Source organism: Chroicocephalus ridibundus, chromosome 3, assembly GCF_963924245.1.
Source record: "Chroicocephalus ridibundus chromosome 3, bChrRid1.1, whole genome shotgun sequence".
In the NCBI taxonomy this organism is placed as follows: domain Eukaryota; kingdom Metazoa; phylum Chordata; class Aves; order Charadriiformes; family Laridae; genus Chroicocephalus; species Chroicocephalus ridibundus.
In genome coordinates this window covers 78,753,432-78,767,103 of record NC_086286.1, presented here as the reverse complement: position 1 = coordinate 78,767,103, position 13,672 = coordinate 78,753,432, and the positions used below count along the sequence as shown (strand labels likewise).

The 13,672-nt window shown below is 48.4% G+C and overlaps 1 protein-coding gene across 2 annotated transcripts; it reads right to left on the bottom strand.

The window, feature by feature from the left end:
- Window positions 1-1,613: 1,613 nt before the first annotated feature.
- Window positions 1,614-11,842, bottom strand: PPIL6 (peptidylprolyl isomerase like 6). 2 transcript variants are annotated; one of them, XM_063331102.1, is made up of 8 exons: window positions 11,711-11,842; window positions 10,303-10,398; window positions 9,668-9,856; window positions 8,335-8,397; window positions 8,020-8,167; window positions 6,628-6,684; window positions 3,249-3,384; window positions 1,614-1,842 (listed from the first exon to the last, which is right to left on the bottom strand). In XM_063331102.1, exons 1-8 carry the CDS (start codon window positions 11,795-11,797, stop codon window positions 1,731-1,733), a joined length of 888 nt encoding a protein of 295 aa, XP_063187172.1. In that variant the 5' UTR covers window positions 11,798-11,842; the 3' UTR covers window positions 1,614-1,730. The 2 variants fall into 2 exon arrangements, with proteins under 2 accessions (XP_063187172.1, XP_063187173.1); XM_063331103.1 differs by lacking the exon at window positions 10,303-10,398 and having other exon boundaries at window positions 11,711-11,811.
- Between the last annotated feature and the right edge of the window lie 1,830 nt (window positions 11,843-13,672).

The window sequence follows — 13,672 nt, the reverse complement described above, 5'->3', positions numbered from 1 at the left end:
CAGTTAAACATTTGCTGTTTTGTTAAATTCACTCCCATTTAGCAAATAAACGTAAAGATTGTTCCTTTTCATGAAATCCATGGGCTTAAGCTCAGACAAAATTAGGTCTCTCCTAATACTTCTCTAATTCAGCCTTTCCCATCTTACTGTGGCGGGGTTTGGGGGGTTTAGCGGCTCATACGGTGAGCCCAGGAACAAAGGTCGCTCAGCACAGCTCTTCCCAGCGCTGGAAACAGAGGCGAGAGCTGTTTGTAAACACCGACGGTGCCCATGTAGCCCTGTCAGCGCAGTGCTGGTTTGGCCTTGTATCTGCATCCAAGCCTGACAAATGAATGCTCTTTCCTGTGAACTTCCAATGCACATGGATATGGCCTCTCTTTCCAGTCTGCGTCTTGATTTTCCACACATCTTCATTTCTCTTAAGGCTTACCTGCCATCCTGTGCTGAAGCCGTCCGTGCCTAAGCTCTGCACTGTACATAGAGTTACAGAATCACAGAATGGTTTGGGTTGGAAGGGACCTTAAAGATCATCTAGTTCCAACCCCTCTGCCATGGGCAGGGACACCTCCCACTAGACCAGGCTGCTCAAAGCCCCATCCAGCCTGGCCTTGAACACTTCCAGGGATGGGGCATCCACAGCTTCCCTGGGCAACCTGTTCCAGTGCCCCACCACCCTCACAGTAAAGAGTTTCTTCCTAATAGCTAATCTAAATCTACCCTTTTCCAGTTTGAAGCCATTATGCCTTGTCCTATTGCTACATGCCCTTGTAAAAAGTCCCTCCCCAGCTTTCTTGCAGGCCACCTCCAGACACTGGAAGGCTGCTATAAGGTCTCTCCGGAGCCTTCTCTTCTCCAGGCTGAACAACCCCAACTCTCTCAGCCTGTCCTCATAGGAGATGTGCACCAGCCCTCTGATCATCTTCGTGGCCCTCCTCTGGACCCATCAGAGAGATCTTGCACGTAAGAAATCTCTGACACTAGCAATCACTGTTTATTATATATTTGCATCTGCACGTAACCTTAAAATTTCCTGGTTTGCAGTAACTTTATAAACAATATTTTTCTCTGTTTTAGTGGCAATAGTCACATTTTTGTTATTTGAGACCATCTGCCAAAAATAATTACTTAAAGCTTATGCCTGCTCTACCATTTCCTGCTTTTGGCCTGATGCAGCCCAACCTAATTTCCAGGGCATTACTTTTAGTTTGTAGCAGTCAGTGTGGGATCAAATGTATGGCATTCAGAGAGGCCGCAGTCCTGCAAACAGTTTTTTTCTCCTTTCTTCCAAGATGTCTGAGTTACCATATGCAGATTATATATGGGGCAAACCTGGCAGGACAATTGTGCTGTGGAACTTGTGGTAGAGGCAGAATGTAGCCAGGAATAGCTGGCTTTATCTCTGTAGGTGTGTATCCATCTGTCCATCTGTGCTTCAGCCATAAGTGCATTTTATCATATCTGTTTTTCAACTATATAATCATAGTAACAGCATTTCCCATAAACTGTAGACTGGGACTGAGATATGTTCACAAGTCTTTTTCTATGCTCCTGTAAAAGTTCTTTTTAACAGCTTATGAACATTTTTTTTAAGCCAAAAGAACGTTTACAAGCCATTCTTGTGTGCAAGAAGTGCTTTTATTTTTGCCTTAAGTGAAAGCCATCAAGGTGTTTAAAAAGCTGAGCAGAAAACAATGCTCTAACTTACAGCGGGCAGGAAAACCAGCCGGTGATCACGGCTTGAACGTCCCACAGTTAATAATTTTGCAGGATACTGTAGGTCTTTCATTATATGTAGGTACAACTTCCAGTTTCTGGAGGACCTCCGTGCCCTCGATCAGTTGCCTATGGGGTGGAGAAAGTGCACATATGATCCGTCTCCCTCCGGAGCCAGCTCCACAGCCTCCGGCTTGTTCAGGGCCGTAGGAAACGCAGGCACTGGTTTCCTACCGACAGGCTGCACCCACTCTGCTCTTTAAAAAGCTGTTCTTTGCAGTGGAGTTGCAAATGCCACCAGTCCTTGATTAAGTAGCCTCTTGTTGGCATTTTAGTAGAGGTGAAAATACTATGGCTTTATGCAGCTACATTTATTTAAAGAAATAAGCATTGTACCGTGTGCCCTGGCTACAAATGGCCATTACTTTTGAGGAGAAAGAAGTCAAGAGACACGCTGTCAGTAGTGACAGTATTAGAAGTGACTCCATGAGAAACATCTTTCGTTCCCTTCCTTCACAATGCCAATCTGAGTCCTGGAAACAGTCCAACATTTTGCAGTCTGGATGGTTTTCAGCCTATCTGGCTCCCACGCTGCGGGAGCACGAGCTGTGTCTCCTGCAGGCACCGGCACGGCGATGGATGCCAGCAGTGCTCTGGAAAGCTTCATACCGAATCCCATCCCACTCCACCCCATCCCATCCAGCACAGTGGTACCAAGTGGGGATGTCAGGACTGAGCAGAGCAGAGCTGGAAAGTGCCCGGCTGTCCTTGTTGTATACTATGGCTGCTTTTTGCTTCCTCAGAATTAAACTCCCACTCAGATTTAGGAGGGCCTGGCTAGAAGATCATGGATCCCACATCTTTCAGATTGCACAGAGCTGGTGGCAAGGCAGAAACTGGAGGTGAAAGCTGCCAGCCAGCAATCACTTTTGGTTTGTTCTCTGTAGGTTACACAGTTGTGCTTTTTGCTTCCTTTAAAAATGCCGTCTTTCTCCATGATGTGATTACATGGAATCGGCGCTGTGGATTTCTTGTTCTGTGTCAATACATATATATTTTACTCTCTTATATCAAGCAAACTGCTCAGAGCAATAATGTTGTTATATTCCTGAAAACCTAGAAGTCTTAACAGGACCAGCCATACACATTGACCTACTGAGAACAAACTCTCAGCACGCGTTTGCTAAAACAAATTTGTTCAGCTTGTGAGGGCAGAGCAGAGCCCGAAGGCTTTGCTCAACACCCCCCTGCCCGTCAGTGCCCCCCTTCGGCTGGCACCGAGCCATGCAGCCATCAGTTTGTAGCCATCATCCCGGAGAGGCTCCGGCGCAGCTTTGCCATAGGGTTTTACAGCTTGAGCAAGGCAGGCCAGGGCAGAGAAAGGGAGGGATGGGTGTCATTAGGTACTTCAAATCTATCTTGTCCATCCTCCCCCTGGCCAGAGGCAGCTGCCGTAGGGATTTCATGGATGCTTCATCCTGGGCATCATCCTGCGGGGCCAGGGTGACCTCCCATGCAAGCTTGTGTGTACCTACCCGAAAGCCACGTATTTTTTGTCCAGGTAGGGAGCTGGATGGAGGGTGATGTAGAACTGCGAGCCGTTGCTGTGCCGGCCCTTGTTGGCCATCCCGAGGACCCCTCTTCCCTTGTGACGGACGGAGAAGCTTTCATCTAGGGAAAGGGTTTGGGGATGAAAGGCTGCAGTTTGTGTTGCTCCTTTTGCTGCTATTCACCACACAGCTCCCCCCTGCAGCTCCCACAAGCTCCCCTTTCCTCCTTCCCCCCTCTCCCTTTTCCTTCTCCTGTTCCCCCGAAGGTCTCATCAAGTATCATGTGAGCAAAGTCTGGTTTGAGTCAATGACCTTCCTAGAAAGAGCTTCCCACTACTCCCTAGTGCTTGAGCCAGTGAGGAAGCTAATGAAAAAATATCCACAAAAGAGCACTCTAGGTATTTCTGAGTATTACAGCCACAACAATGATGCCTCTGGCTCCCTGTTGTTGGTCTGTAATGCCTCTTGCCGGAGGAGCTTGGGGCACTTAGCACAGCATTTCTCTGTGGCGACTTGGGATTATTCCCACTGTGTGGACAAGGAAGGCGGGAGACAAAGCGGGTGCTCCAAGCACAGCCTCTGCTCTGCCTCCCTCATGCTGCTGCCTGTGATGAAGAGGAGAAGATCCCCCACGAGCACAGTCGGGGCTGTGACAGCAGGACATGCCTGGCTGGGGTGGGATGCTCGGCAACTCACATCGGGGGGCGAGCAGGAGACTTCTTTAGCCGAATAAAATGACAGAGCTGAATCAATGGAGAGCAGATATTTAGCTCAGGAGGCCGGGGTGCTCCCAGAGCAGAAGCTTTGTTCCGGGGTGAGGAGAGGAGGCCGACAATGGGAGCAAGAGCCATGAGGAGGTGAAGAGGATCCTCAGTGTCAGCTGAGGAAGGACTGGTGAGGGAGAGAAGTGGCTCTCCAGAGGGATGACTGGGGAAGGATAGGCATTAGGCATGCTCAGGTTTGGGAATGATGGCAAGGACTTGATTCCTTCTGCTCTGGGGAGCGGAGCCTGGCTATGAGTTGGGGAGCAGGGAGTCCACTGGTCCTGACCCCCTCCATCACCCATCTCTGGCCTTATCACACTGAATAGTCAAGAGCCCCACGGAGCTCTCAACAAGCTTGAAGGAAACTTTAGAAATATTTAGATTTTATTGTTTTCTATAACTTTTTTTTAATTCCTTTTACCCTATTTGAGAGCCCTTCTCAGAAACCGATTCATAAAAAAGGTAATTAAATTTTAACTGAACAGTTACTCCCTGACCGCTGCCTTGTGGTTTGCAAAATGACTTCAGCAGACTAATTTTGGCATAGGATGCTTTGTCCTATGACATGACGCTCCCAATCCGAGTGATTCTCTGTAATTACCTCAGTCCTTTCAGCTCATTACAGTAAAATGCGGTTGCATCCCATTAATTTCAGCAAGCGTTGCAGTGCCCGGACACGTGCCAAGCACAGAATCTCCCGGAACATTACTGGCTGACAGAGGCATCTCTCACCCTTTCCAGATATCGAAGATATTTGTCCTCTGCCCTCAGTGTGAAATAGTTTGGCGGGAAGTACTGGGAGAGCAATCTAAGCCTTCAAATATAAAGGCATACCCAAGTGAACACCTTTCTCATGGATGAAAAGCAACTTCTAATTAAAAAGGGGGAGGGGAAGAATTAGAAATCCTCTCCTTTAATACATCAACATGTGGAGTATGTGCAGTATGGGTAATAAAACTCTTCCAGGGACACTTTCAAGGTTGACAGATTCCAAATTAAATCCACCTTAAAATTACTTGAGTGATTTTTGACGCATTGTCACCTTCCCATATGACATGGCAGCTTCTTTTCTGGGTAGTGCAGGGAAAGCACAAGCTCTGCCTGGAGGAAGAGGATGGAGCCATGAGCAAAATGCTGTGCGCTGGCTTGGGGCTTTGTGCCACAGCCCGGGCAGCGCACGTGGGGCCACAGCTCTCCTGGATGCAGAGATGCCTCGCACCCCCAGACTCCTCTATGGAGGATTTCTACCCAAACAGAAAGTGCGAAGGGTGCGAGATGTGCGCTCGCACAAATCTAACGGGCAGCATTGCTGGAAAAGAGGATTCACAAGCTTTTGAATCCTCGGTAACGCCCGCCTTGCAAACAATTTAACAACCAGCCCTAGTTTTGTCCGATACCAGCTTATGTTCTTTCTGAGATGTGCGTGTCCTGAGAGTCCAGCCGTGCTGCTATTTCAGGAGCTCCAGCATCAAAGAAGTGACTTTTGCCCCTTCCTGCCCACTCTAGGCAGGGTGTAGCATTTACTGCCTTAAATCCCACACCCCGGGCTTCCACTTCCAGCAGCTTTCTTGCCCACCAGCACTGCGATTCGGCCAGGCAGAGCGGGCTAGTGACCTGCCTCCAGCTGTCCTGGGGTTTTGCTCCGTCCGTCCTGGGGCCTCCAGGTGAGAACGGCTTTTCCTCACAAGTGGGCTCTCCAGCCTCTTGGGAAGGGAAGTTTTCAGCTACACTTGGCATTTCTGATCTCACGGTTGGCTGCTGCCCAGACAGCTCAAATGTCATCTCGTTTGCGCCATTGGCAGTGGGAAAGCTTTTATATAAGGGACCATAAATCAGTTTCAAAAGTGCTTTAACTGTCATAAAACATCTTTATGGGTAGCATTTAATCTAAACAGAAGATCCCAAACGTCTATGTCAATTATGTGAGTTGTTTTTCTTAAATATTGCATGTTATAATGCTCTTTTTCTCTTTACATTTTATTACTTTATACCAGTATGGGGGAACATTTTTTGTTAAACTTAGCTCACGTTTGTCATTTCTTGACTTTCACAGTTTTATGTGAGATTGAGAAGTAGCTCCCCTTACATCCGCAGACTCACGTAACCGCTGGCAGCGATGCTTGTGGTGTCCCCAAGCCTGAAAAGCTGCCCGAGGTCCAGGAAATCTAGAGTTAAAGCCATCTTACTTCCATTTCTTTAAATGCATTTAAACATTTAAAGGCATAGTATCGGGTGCCTAGAGATCTGTAGCGAATCTACTTCTACATTCCTAAGGTCTGTTCCACAAAGGTGAGTGTTGGCAGTTTGAAGTTGGCGAGCAGGTGACCCTCATTCAGGCAGGGAGAAGGGGCTGGTGGAGCTGAGCCTTGGGCAGGGGACATCAGAGGAGGGGGCCAAGGTGGCAGACCAAAAAGTGACCTTGCTAAAGCAGTCCACTCGTGCTAATGCAAGTGGATAATAATTCTGACTGAAAAGCAAACCGTTTTGCTTTACGGAGATGAAAGGAAATTCCCAGGTTATTCCATGAATAAGATCAGGTAAACAACTTGATTTTTGCAGAAATTTGCCATTTGTGCAGTAAGATAGCTGAAGAACCATACCTTCAAAGGTGGGACCATAAATTGACTCTCCTTCGTCTCCATTTCCAGTTATGATATCTGCAGGGTAGATAAAAGTAACCATCACAGACCAGGTTTATCACAGGCGTTATTGGGGGCTGTCAGTGAGCAGCTCAGCCAAAGTCAGAGACGTGGGTTGAGTGTCAACCTTGGGGAACAACTGCATCCATCTTTCTATTTTACTACCAAAATTTTATCAGACCTTTGGGAAGAGCTCTGCTTCCATCCCAAGAGACGGTCTCTCTGTGGAGAACTATTTCACGCGGCACATTTAGTCACTGCCCCTCTGAGAAGGTCCAGCATCTCCTGCTGGGAGAGCTCCTGCGGTGGCAGCGACCAACCGAGGAAGGGGCATTCTGGAGAAGGACATCTGTCGGAGGGAGCAGACTTAGAAGAAGGAAGGATGAAAATGCAGCTGTGGTATTATGGTGAGTTCAGACCACTAACTTGTCTAAGAAAAGAGATTTGATAAGAGAGAAACTCCTATTGAATCAGATTTCTGATGGGTGAGACACTAAAGAAGCCTGATGCATCTATTTTTTAATTTATATTTTTAAAGAAGTCTAGTTTTGTTAATTAATTTAGACATTGTCTTACACCAATCAGGTTATGATTAGTCCTCTACATTAGCAAGCTTGTAATTTTAGGTTGCTTTTGTGGACTACATAGATACCTGCATAGTTATTCATGGAAAGGAGGAAGTGTATCTTCACAGTATAAACTTAAAATGGATTTAAGTGTGGAGCAGGCAAGGCAAATGTAGGTAAGAAATAGAAATAGATAAGACAGGTGATAGACCAAAAGGAAGTAATGAAGGAAATGCCTTCTGATACACCTAACTATCTGACTTCCCTGGGGATGTCGGGCAAACTGCGTGACCCATCATCGTTCATAGTGTCTTTCTCATCAGTGCCGAACTCCAGGCAAAGCACCGGCGTTCAGACAACTCATCAGCACGTTTGGAAGGGCTTTGACGCTTGGCTAAATGCTTCTGTAAATTTCTCTCTCCATAAAACAAGTAATATGTTTTCTATGGCTATTCTTAGTGTTTTCCTGTTTCCAATTAGTTTCCTAATTACTTACCAAAGAACTTCATGAAAAAGAGTTATTGCTTTAAATTAATTTCCTAAATTCTTTTGAAAAGGTCTTGGATAATCAAAAGAACAAATTATCCAAACTTTTCCTATGTTTAGAAAGTGAGAAGGCTAAAAGAGAAAAAGTTTTCTGGTTTTTATATATATATTAATTGAGAACTTGTCCTGCAGAGATTAGCTGTGTCATGCAGTTCAGCTACATCTCTGTGGATGAAGGCTGTTACTCATGCAGATCATCCCACCCCCACTTCGGATTTACTCAGGACACCTGGAAACCCACCTCCTCCTTGAATCCACCCGTTTTTCACGAGACGATGAAAAAGGGAGTTTTTGTAGGTGAGCTCTCGGCCGTCGCGGAGAGACTTTGCTCCTCCGACGCACAGGGCGCGGAAATTCTCACAGGTCCTGGGACACGCGTCCGAAAAGAGCTGCAAAAGCGAGAAGAGGAAAACACGTGTGAAATTCCTAGCTGACAACGTGTGAAATTCCTAGCTGACATCCACTGGGCAGATTTCTGTCACCCTCCTTCAGCAGGTGAAGCCATTGAGCTGGGTACGCTTTTTCCTCGCTTTTGCTTTTCTCTTCCGTAACGTACCTCAAAGAGCAGCCTCCCGACGGGCTGTTCCTCAATGGCTATCTCCAGGTACACAAACACGTGCTGTTTAAAGCAGAAGAACAAATGCAGTGAGGGAAATGCCAGCTCTCCGTCCTGCGCTCGCTTCTTAACGCAGGCCAGTGTCCAGCTGCCCGGCGCAAATGGGCTCAGAAAATGTCCACAGAATTGACACTGCAGAACAGCATCCCTACTATTTTGTTTAAATAAACAAGAGAGTAGAGGATGCTGAACTTCATTCTGGGCAGAAATAACCCTAACAGTGTGTTAAAGCGAACTACTGGGCAGGGCCTGCTTCTTCCCCTTGCATTTGTTTACGTGCCTGCTGCAGCCCGTACCATACAGGCAGGAGTAAATGAATCCATAGGAATACCAGCCACCCTGCCAAAATGGACATTTCTCTCTTCCCAGCCAGCGTCAAATCTGCATACCATCAACGCTGTATCTTCTACGATAGCCATTTTAGGATGACATTATATTTTTCTCTGGTCTCAATACTGTGCCGGCGCCAGCAGCATCACACCTCCTGCCACCACAGCGTTTCAGGGGATCTTGGCTGGGAACAGAGACCTTTGGCAGTTGGGCTTTTGGTACCCAAGAATAAGGGTACCCAAGAATTTTGACACCCAAGGGATGGGAGGTTTGGGCTTTTGAAGCAGCACCGTCAGAGCATGGTTGGCAATGAACTCTCTTCATACCTGAAGCAGTTAGTATGTGTCAGGCATCCGGGCTAATGTTTGCCCCTTCCTGGCTACTGAGAGGCGCAGAGGCTCTGCCATCCTTGGCAGGGGATGCTCCCCACCGGCCACTCCATCCCCAGCTGTGATTCTGCCATCACAGGGCAGAAACCAAGGAACTGCCTCTGCTGTTCTTGCTCTCCTTCCTCCTCATGGTATCTGCCCTTCCATAGAATCATAGAGTCGTTTTGGTTGGAAAAGACCTTTAAGATCATCACATCCAACCATCAACCTAACTCTGACAAATCCATCACTAAACCATATCTCTAAGCACTACGTCTACCCGTCTTTTAAATACCTCCAGGGATGGTGCCTCAACCACTTCCCTGGGCAGCCTGTCCCAATGCTTGAGAACCCTTTCGGTGAAGACATTTTCCTAATATCCAGTCTAAACCTCCCCTGGTGCAACTTGAGGCCATTTCCTCTTGTCCTATTGCCTGTTCCTTGGGAGAAGAGACCAACCCCCACCTCTCTACAGCCTCCTTTCAGGTAGTTGTAGAAAGCAAAGGCCTCTCACCTGACAGCCTTTCCAGCCGCTTACAGACCTTGTACTCTTCTCGTAAAACAGTGCTACTTGCCTGGCTGTTTTTCAGGTATTTGCTGTAGAAATCCTCAGCAATCGCTTGGTAAAGTGCCTTGGGCTTAAAGTCACGATAGTCCCACTCACAGTAAGACCACTTGAGCAGCTTCTTCTCGTCCCCCAACAGCTGGCCATCAACGAAGCACATCACCGAGGAGGCATACGCCCACACCTCACCTCTCAGCTCCTGCATTTCAGAAAGAAAACAAAGCCTCCAGGGATTATTTACATATTTAGTGAAGAAGCAATCAGTAACAATCCATCATGCCTGTGATATTTTTATGCTTTTCCTACTTTTCAAACCACAAATCCCACCAACGGGAAGGGGTTGGGCAGCAGCTTTCAGGGAGGCGTGTTGATGCTGCACACAGTTACGTGCTCTGAAGGTCCGAATCCCTCTGCTAGGGGACATTATCGTGACAACAGTCACCTGGGTGTCACCTTAGGGGCAGCTCAGACTGAATAGGAAAAGCTCCCGGAGAGCTCCATCCTGCCTCGAGGTCTCTGAGGACATTAAAGAAATCGGGGTGGAAAAGCTCACTTCCGAAACCTGCGGATGGCACCGACCTGGGAGGTGCTGCAGCCCCGGGGAGAAGACTTGTGTCTGAAACAACCCGAGAAAGCGAGAGTTACCTTCTTTTTCTCCACTAAATATTCATGCCATGCAAATTCTACTAAAGGCTGTATTACAGGATCTGCAAACTTCCTTGGAAACTTCAGCTTCAGAGCCTAGATTTTCAAGGTAAGGAAAAAAAATTACTTACGAGAAGTTTAATACCCACCCCCTCCTCCATATCCTATCACAGCTTGTATTTCCCTGATCAACTATAACCTAAGCCACGTTCTAATGCAGTTATTGCACTACACCCCTCATGCCTCCGATGTAATTCCTGACGCTTGCAGGAGTACCCTCAAATAGCTCTAAATCCCTGTTTGCGGATGTAGTGGGTGTCTTCCTTTACATGAAGGGCTGCTTCACAAATATTATTGAATTGTGCTGGCACTCCCCCGCCATGAGATAAGCAGTGAGACATTCAGAGATGCTGCTGAGCATCAACAGCGTTTTTGCATGCATTTTGCACACGTAGGGAGTCACGGTCCTCTACTGTCCCAGGAGACTGGGCTCAGGGCCTTGGGGCAAGCGAGCGCCTCGGTGAAGGCTGCGAGGGGAAAGTTTCCCGTCCCTGTTGCTTGTGCCGTTGCCTCAGGAGGAGCACACCGCTATTTAGACACGGGACGCCGCTGCCCATCAGTTTCACCTCAGCTCCATGTGGGCTGTGGCACACGAGCGTCACAAGCTGTGGCTTAAAGCCAGCCCCGCTGGCCTCAAAAGGCGTAAAGCAAAGAAGTGACTTTCTGTTCAGCTCAGAGTCCCTTTTGCTGTTGTTGGGATGGTGGCCGGAAAAAAAAAAAAGGGAAAAAGCCAAGAGGCACCCCCCTCCTGCAGCTATCGGCTTGGCTTGTCCTTAGGGCTGCTGATTAGGCTGCTGCAGAGCTTCATTAGCTGTAAGCAGTGCTGGGAAACAAGGCTGGCAGATAAACTCTTAGGGGCAGGGGGGGCGTGCAGGTCAGCCTTGTGCCACCCCACGCTGGGCTGCCTGCTCCCCATCCACCGCACGGCTGAGCTCCTCGTGAAAAGTCCACGACACCCCGTGAGGCTTGCAGCTTTTTGCTTTCTCATTTGCACCAACAGAGCTACATTAAGGGACTTGCCATAAGCTGCCGAGCAAGCCGGGCAGAGCTTCGGTGTGCCTGAAATCTTATACAGCATCACACAGCCATAACATTTCTTGGAGGTGTAGGAACAAGGAGGTGAGGATGCTGCAGTGGAGACACCCCCCCGGCCCTGATCAGCTCGGAGCCCATAAAAGCTCGATGCCTGCGCCTGGCAGCACCAAAGAAGAGCAGAAACCTGAAAATCTGAATATTTTCCTCCTAAGAGCCACTGCCGGGTGCAGGCATTCCCCTGCTTATTTACTTCCAGCCCACACCGCTCCCCGCTGCTCCCCACCCAGCGCTGGGGTTGAAGCCCAGGGGTTACCTCTGCTGCGCACTTGGCCACGTGGAAAGCTGGGTCGCGGAGCAGCCCCACCACCATCAGCGCTACCGGCACCCGCTGTGGGCCCATGGCACCCTAGCCACCACGAGTCCCAGTCTGTCAACAGAGCCCGGCTCCATGGCAACACTGGACACCAACATTCCCCCCACCCCCCCTTCTGCATTTCTAAGAACTTCCCAAGCGTAATGTAACCGGGTTTCAACCACGTCGGACGGTGGGAAATGCACTGATTTCTCTTTTCCCTTGAAGGAAGGAAAAACAAGGTTACATGGAAAGCGTGTGGCAGGGCAGAGGACTGAAAAGGACTCTTTGCAGAGCTCATGGCGGATGCCACCAGTATGGGATCATTTAAAAGAGAGGATGAAGATCCTGTTGCCAACGGTGGCTAATAGCAGATGCCCAGCAAAAAGTGGTAAGAACAAGCAAACATGAGAGCTGTGCTTCCCCATTACTCTCCCAGCCTCCGGTGAGCCTCTGCTCAAGGATTTCCTGGTAGCTTTTTGTTTAATTCCCCATGGTGGCTGTTTTTCATGTGAACATCTTTGCTTTTCAGACAAATCCAGCACCTGCAAAATCCCGTGACAATGAGATTTACAGCTTAATTACACCCTGCAAGAAGTCTGCATCTCCTTTTGAATGTGGAAACTCCTTCCCGCAGCTGCATTCGCTGGGTGCTGCTGGGACATCGTTCCCGCTGGCAGCCTGGGCACATCAAGGGGACACTTCCAGAGGGGTCGCGGCTCCCACAGCAAAGCTTTGTGCCACGGCAGCAGCTTCCTGCCCTTTTGGCTCATGCCGCACAGAAATGAGCACTAAGCATACTACAGTGAGATCCTGGTTCACCTAGAATACGCCTGGATGGTTTTTTCCATTCGGAAGAATCGCTTGGGCCCGAGATGAACAGCGGTCCATCTGGTGTAGAAAACCATTCATTGTTCACCATGTTTTATGGAGGATCTGGAAAGGGATGGAGCATACAGGACTGTCGCAGCTCACAGGACTCCAGGTCTGCAAGAAGCAGACTCTTTAATGCCTCAAGTGAATAGATAAAAGAGGTCCTGAAACCATAGCTATGGCAAATACAGCGTTGCCAGTTCCTTCCCCACTCTTAAAGAGAATACACTCTGAAATAGCATCAGGGTTGGGAAAAAGCCTGCACAGACGGACTTCTGACCAGGGGAAGACAAGGGTATCCAGGAAGCAGCCAGGACTGCTGCCCAGACTCCAGGGCACACCTGCTTTGCAAACCGGTCTCCTCCCTGCCACTCCCGAGTCGGACCCAGCTTCTCCGGGATGCGGGCACTTGCCCGGTCAGTGAGACAGTCCGTCTGCTGCAGGAATGGAAGACGTGGGCAGACAGAAAATGTACCAGGCTGCTACACTCCCGTGGGCATCGGGTCAATGATTAGGAACGTATCCCATGCTAGCTTTCATTTAAGGTGAAGTGGGAAAGCATTAAAAAAAACCCCCAAACCAGCACATTAGGATAGGTCTTAGCAAACACCAGCCATGAGCTTGATCTCGATGACTAACCAGCTAAGAGAGTAAAACAAGTGTTTTACAAATAAAGAGATGCAAGCCAAACTCTTTCCTGAGTGACTGGCAAGATCGATGCCAGGCTCAACACTCCTAACTTTAACCTGTGAATATACATTCAGTTTGAAAGAGTTTGTGGCCAGGTAGTCATCTCTTCTTCCACCTAGATGCTAAGAAGTAATTGCTGTAAAACACCTACTAGTGCTTTTTAAGGCCCTCTGAGCAGAAAAGAGAGCATAAAACAAGTTAAAAAAAAAGCCCTTGCAAAGTAACGCGTGCTGGGCTGAAGCTTTTCCTTCCAGGATAATTCGCTTTTACAGCTCGTGAAATATTCTGACATTCGTTTGTCAAAACCAAGACGCTGGACTGAAGGCCCGCTGGTCTAATGCACACTGCCAGCGTCGGGGC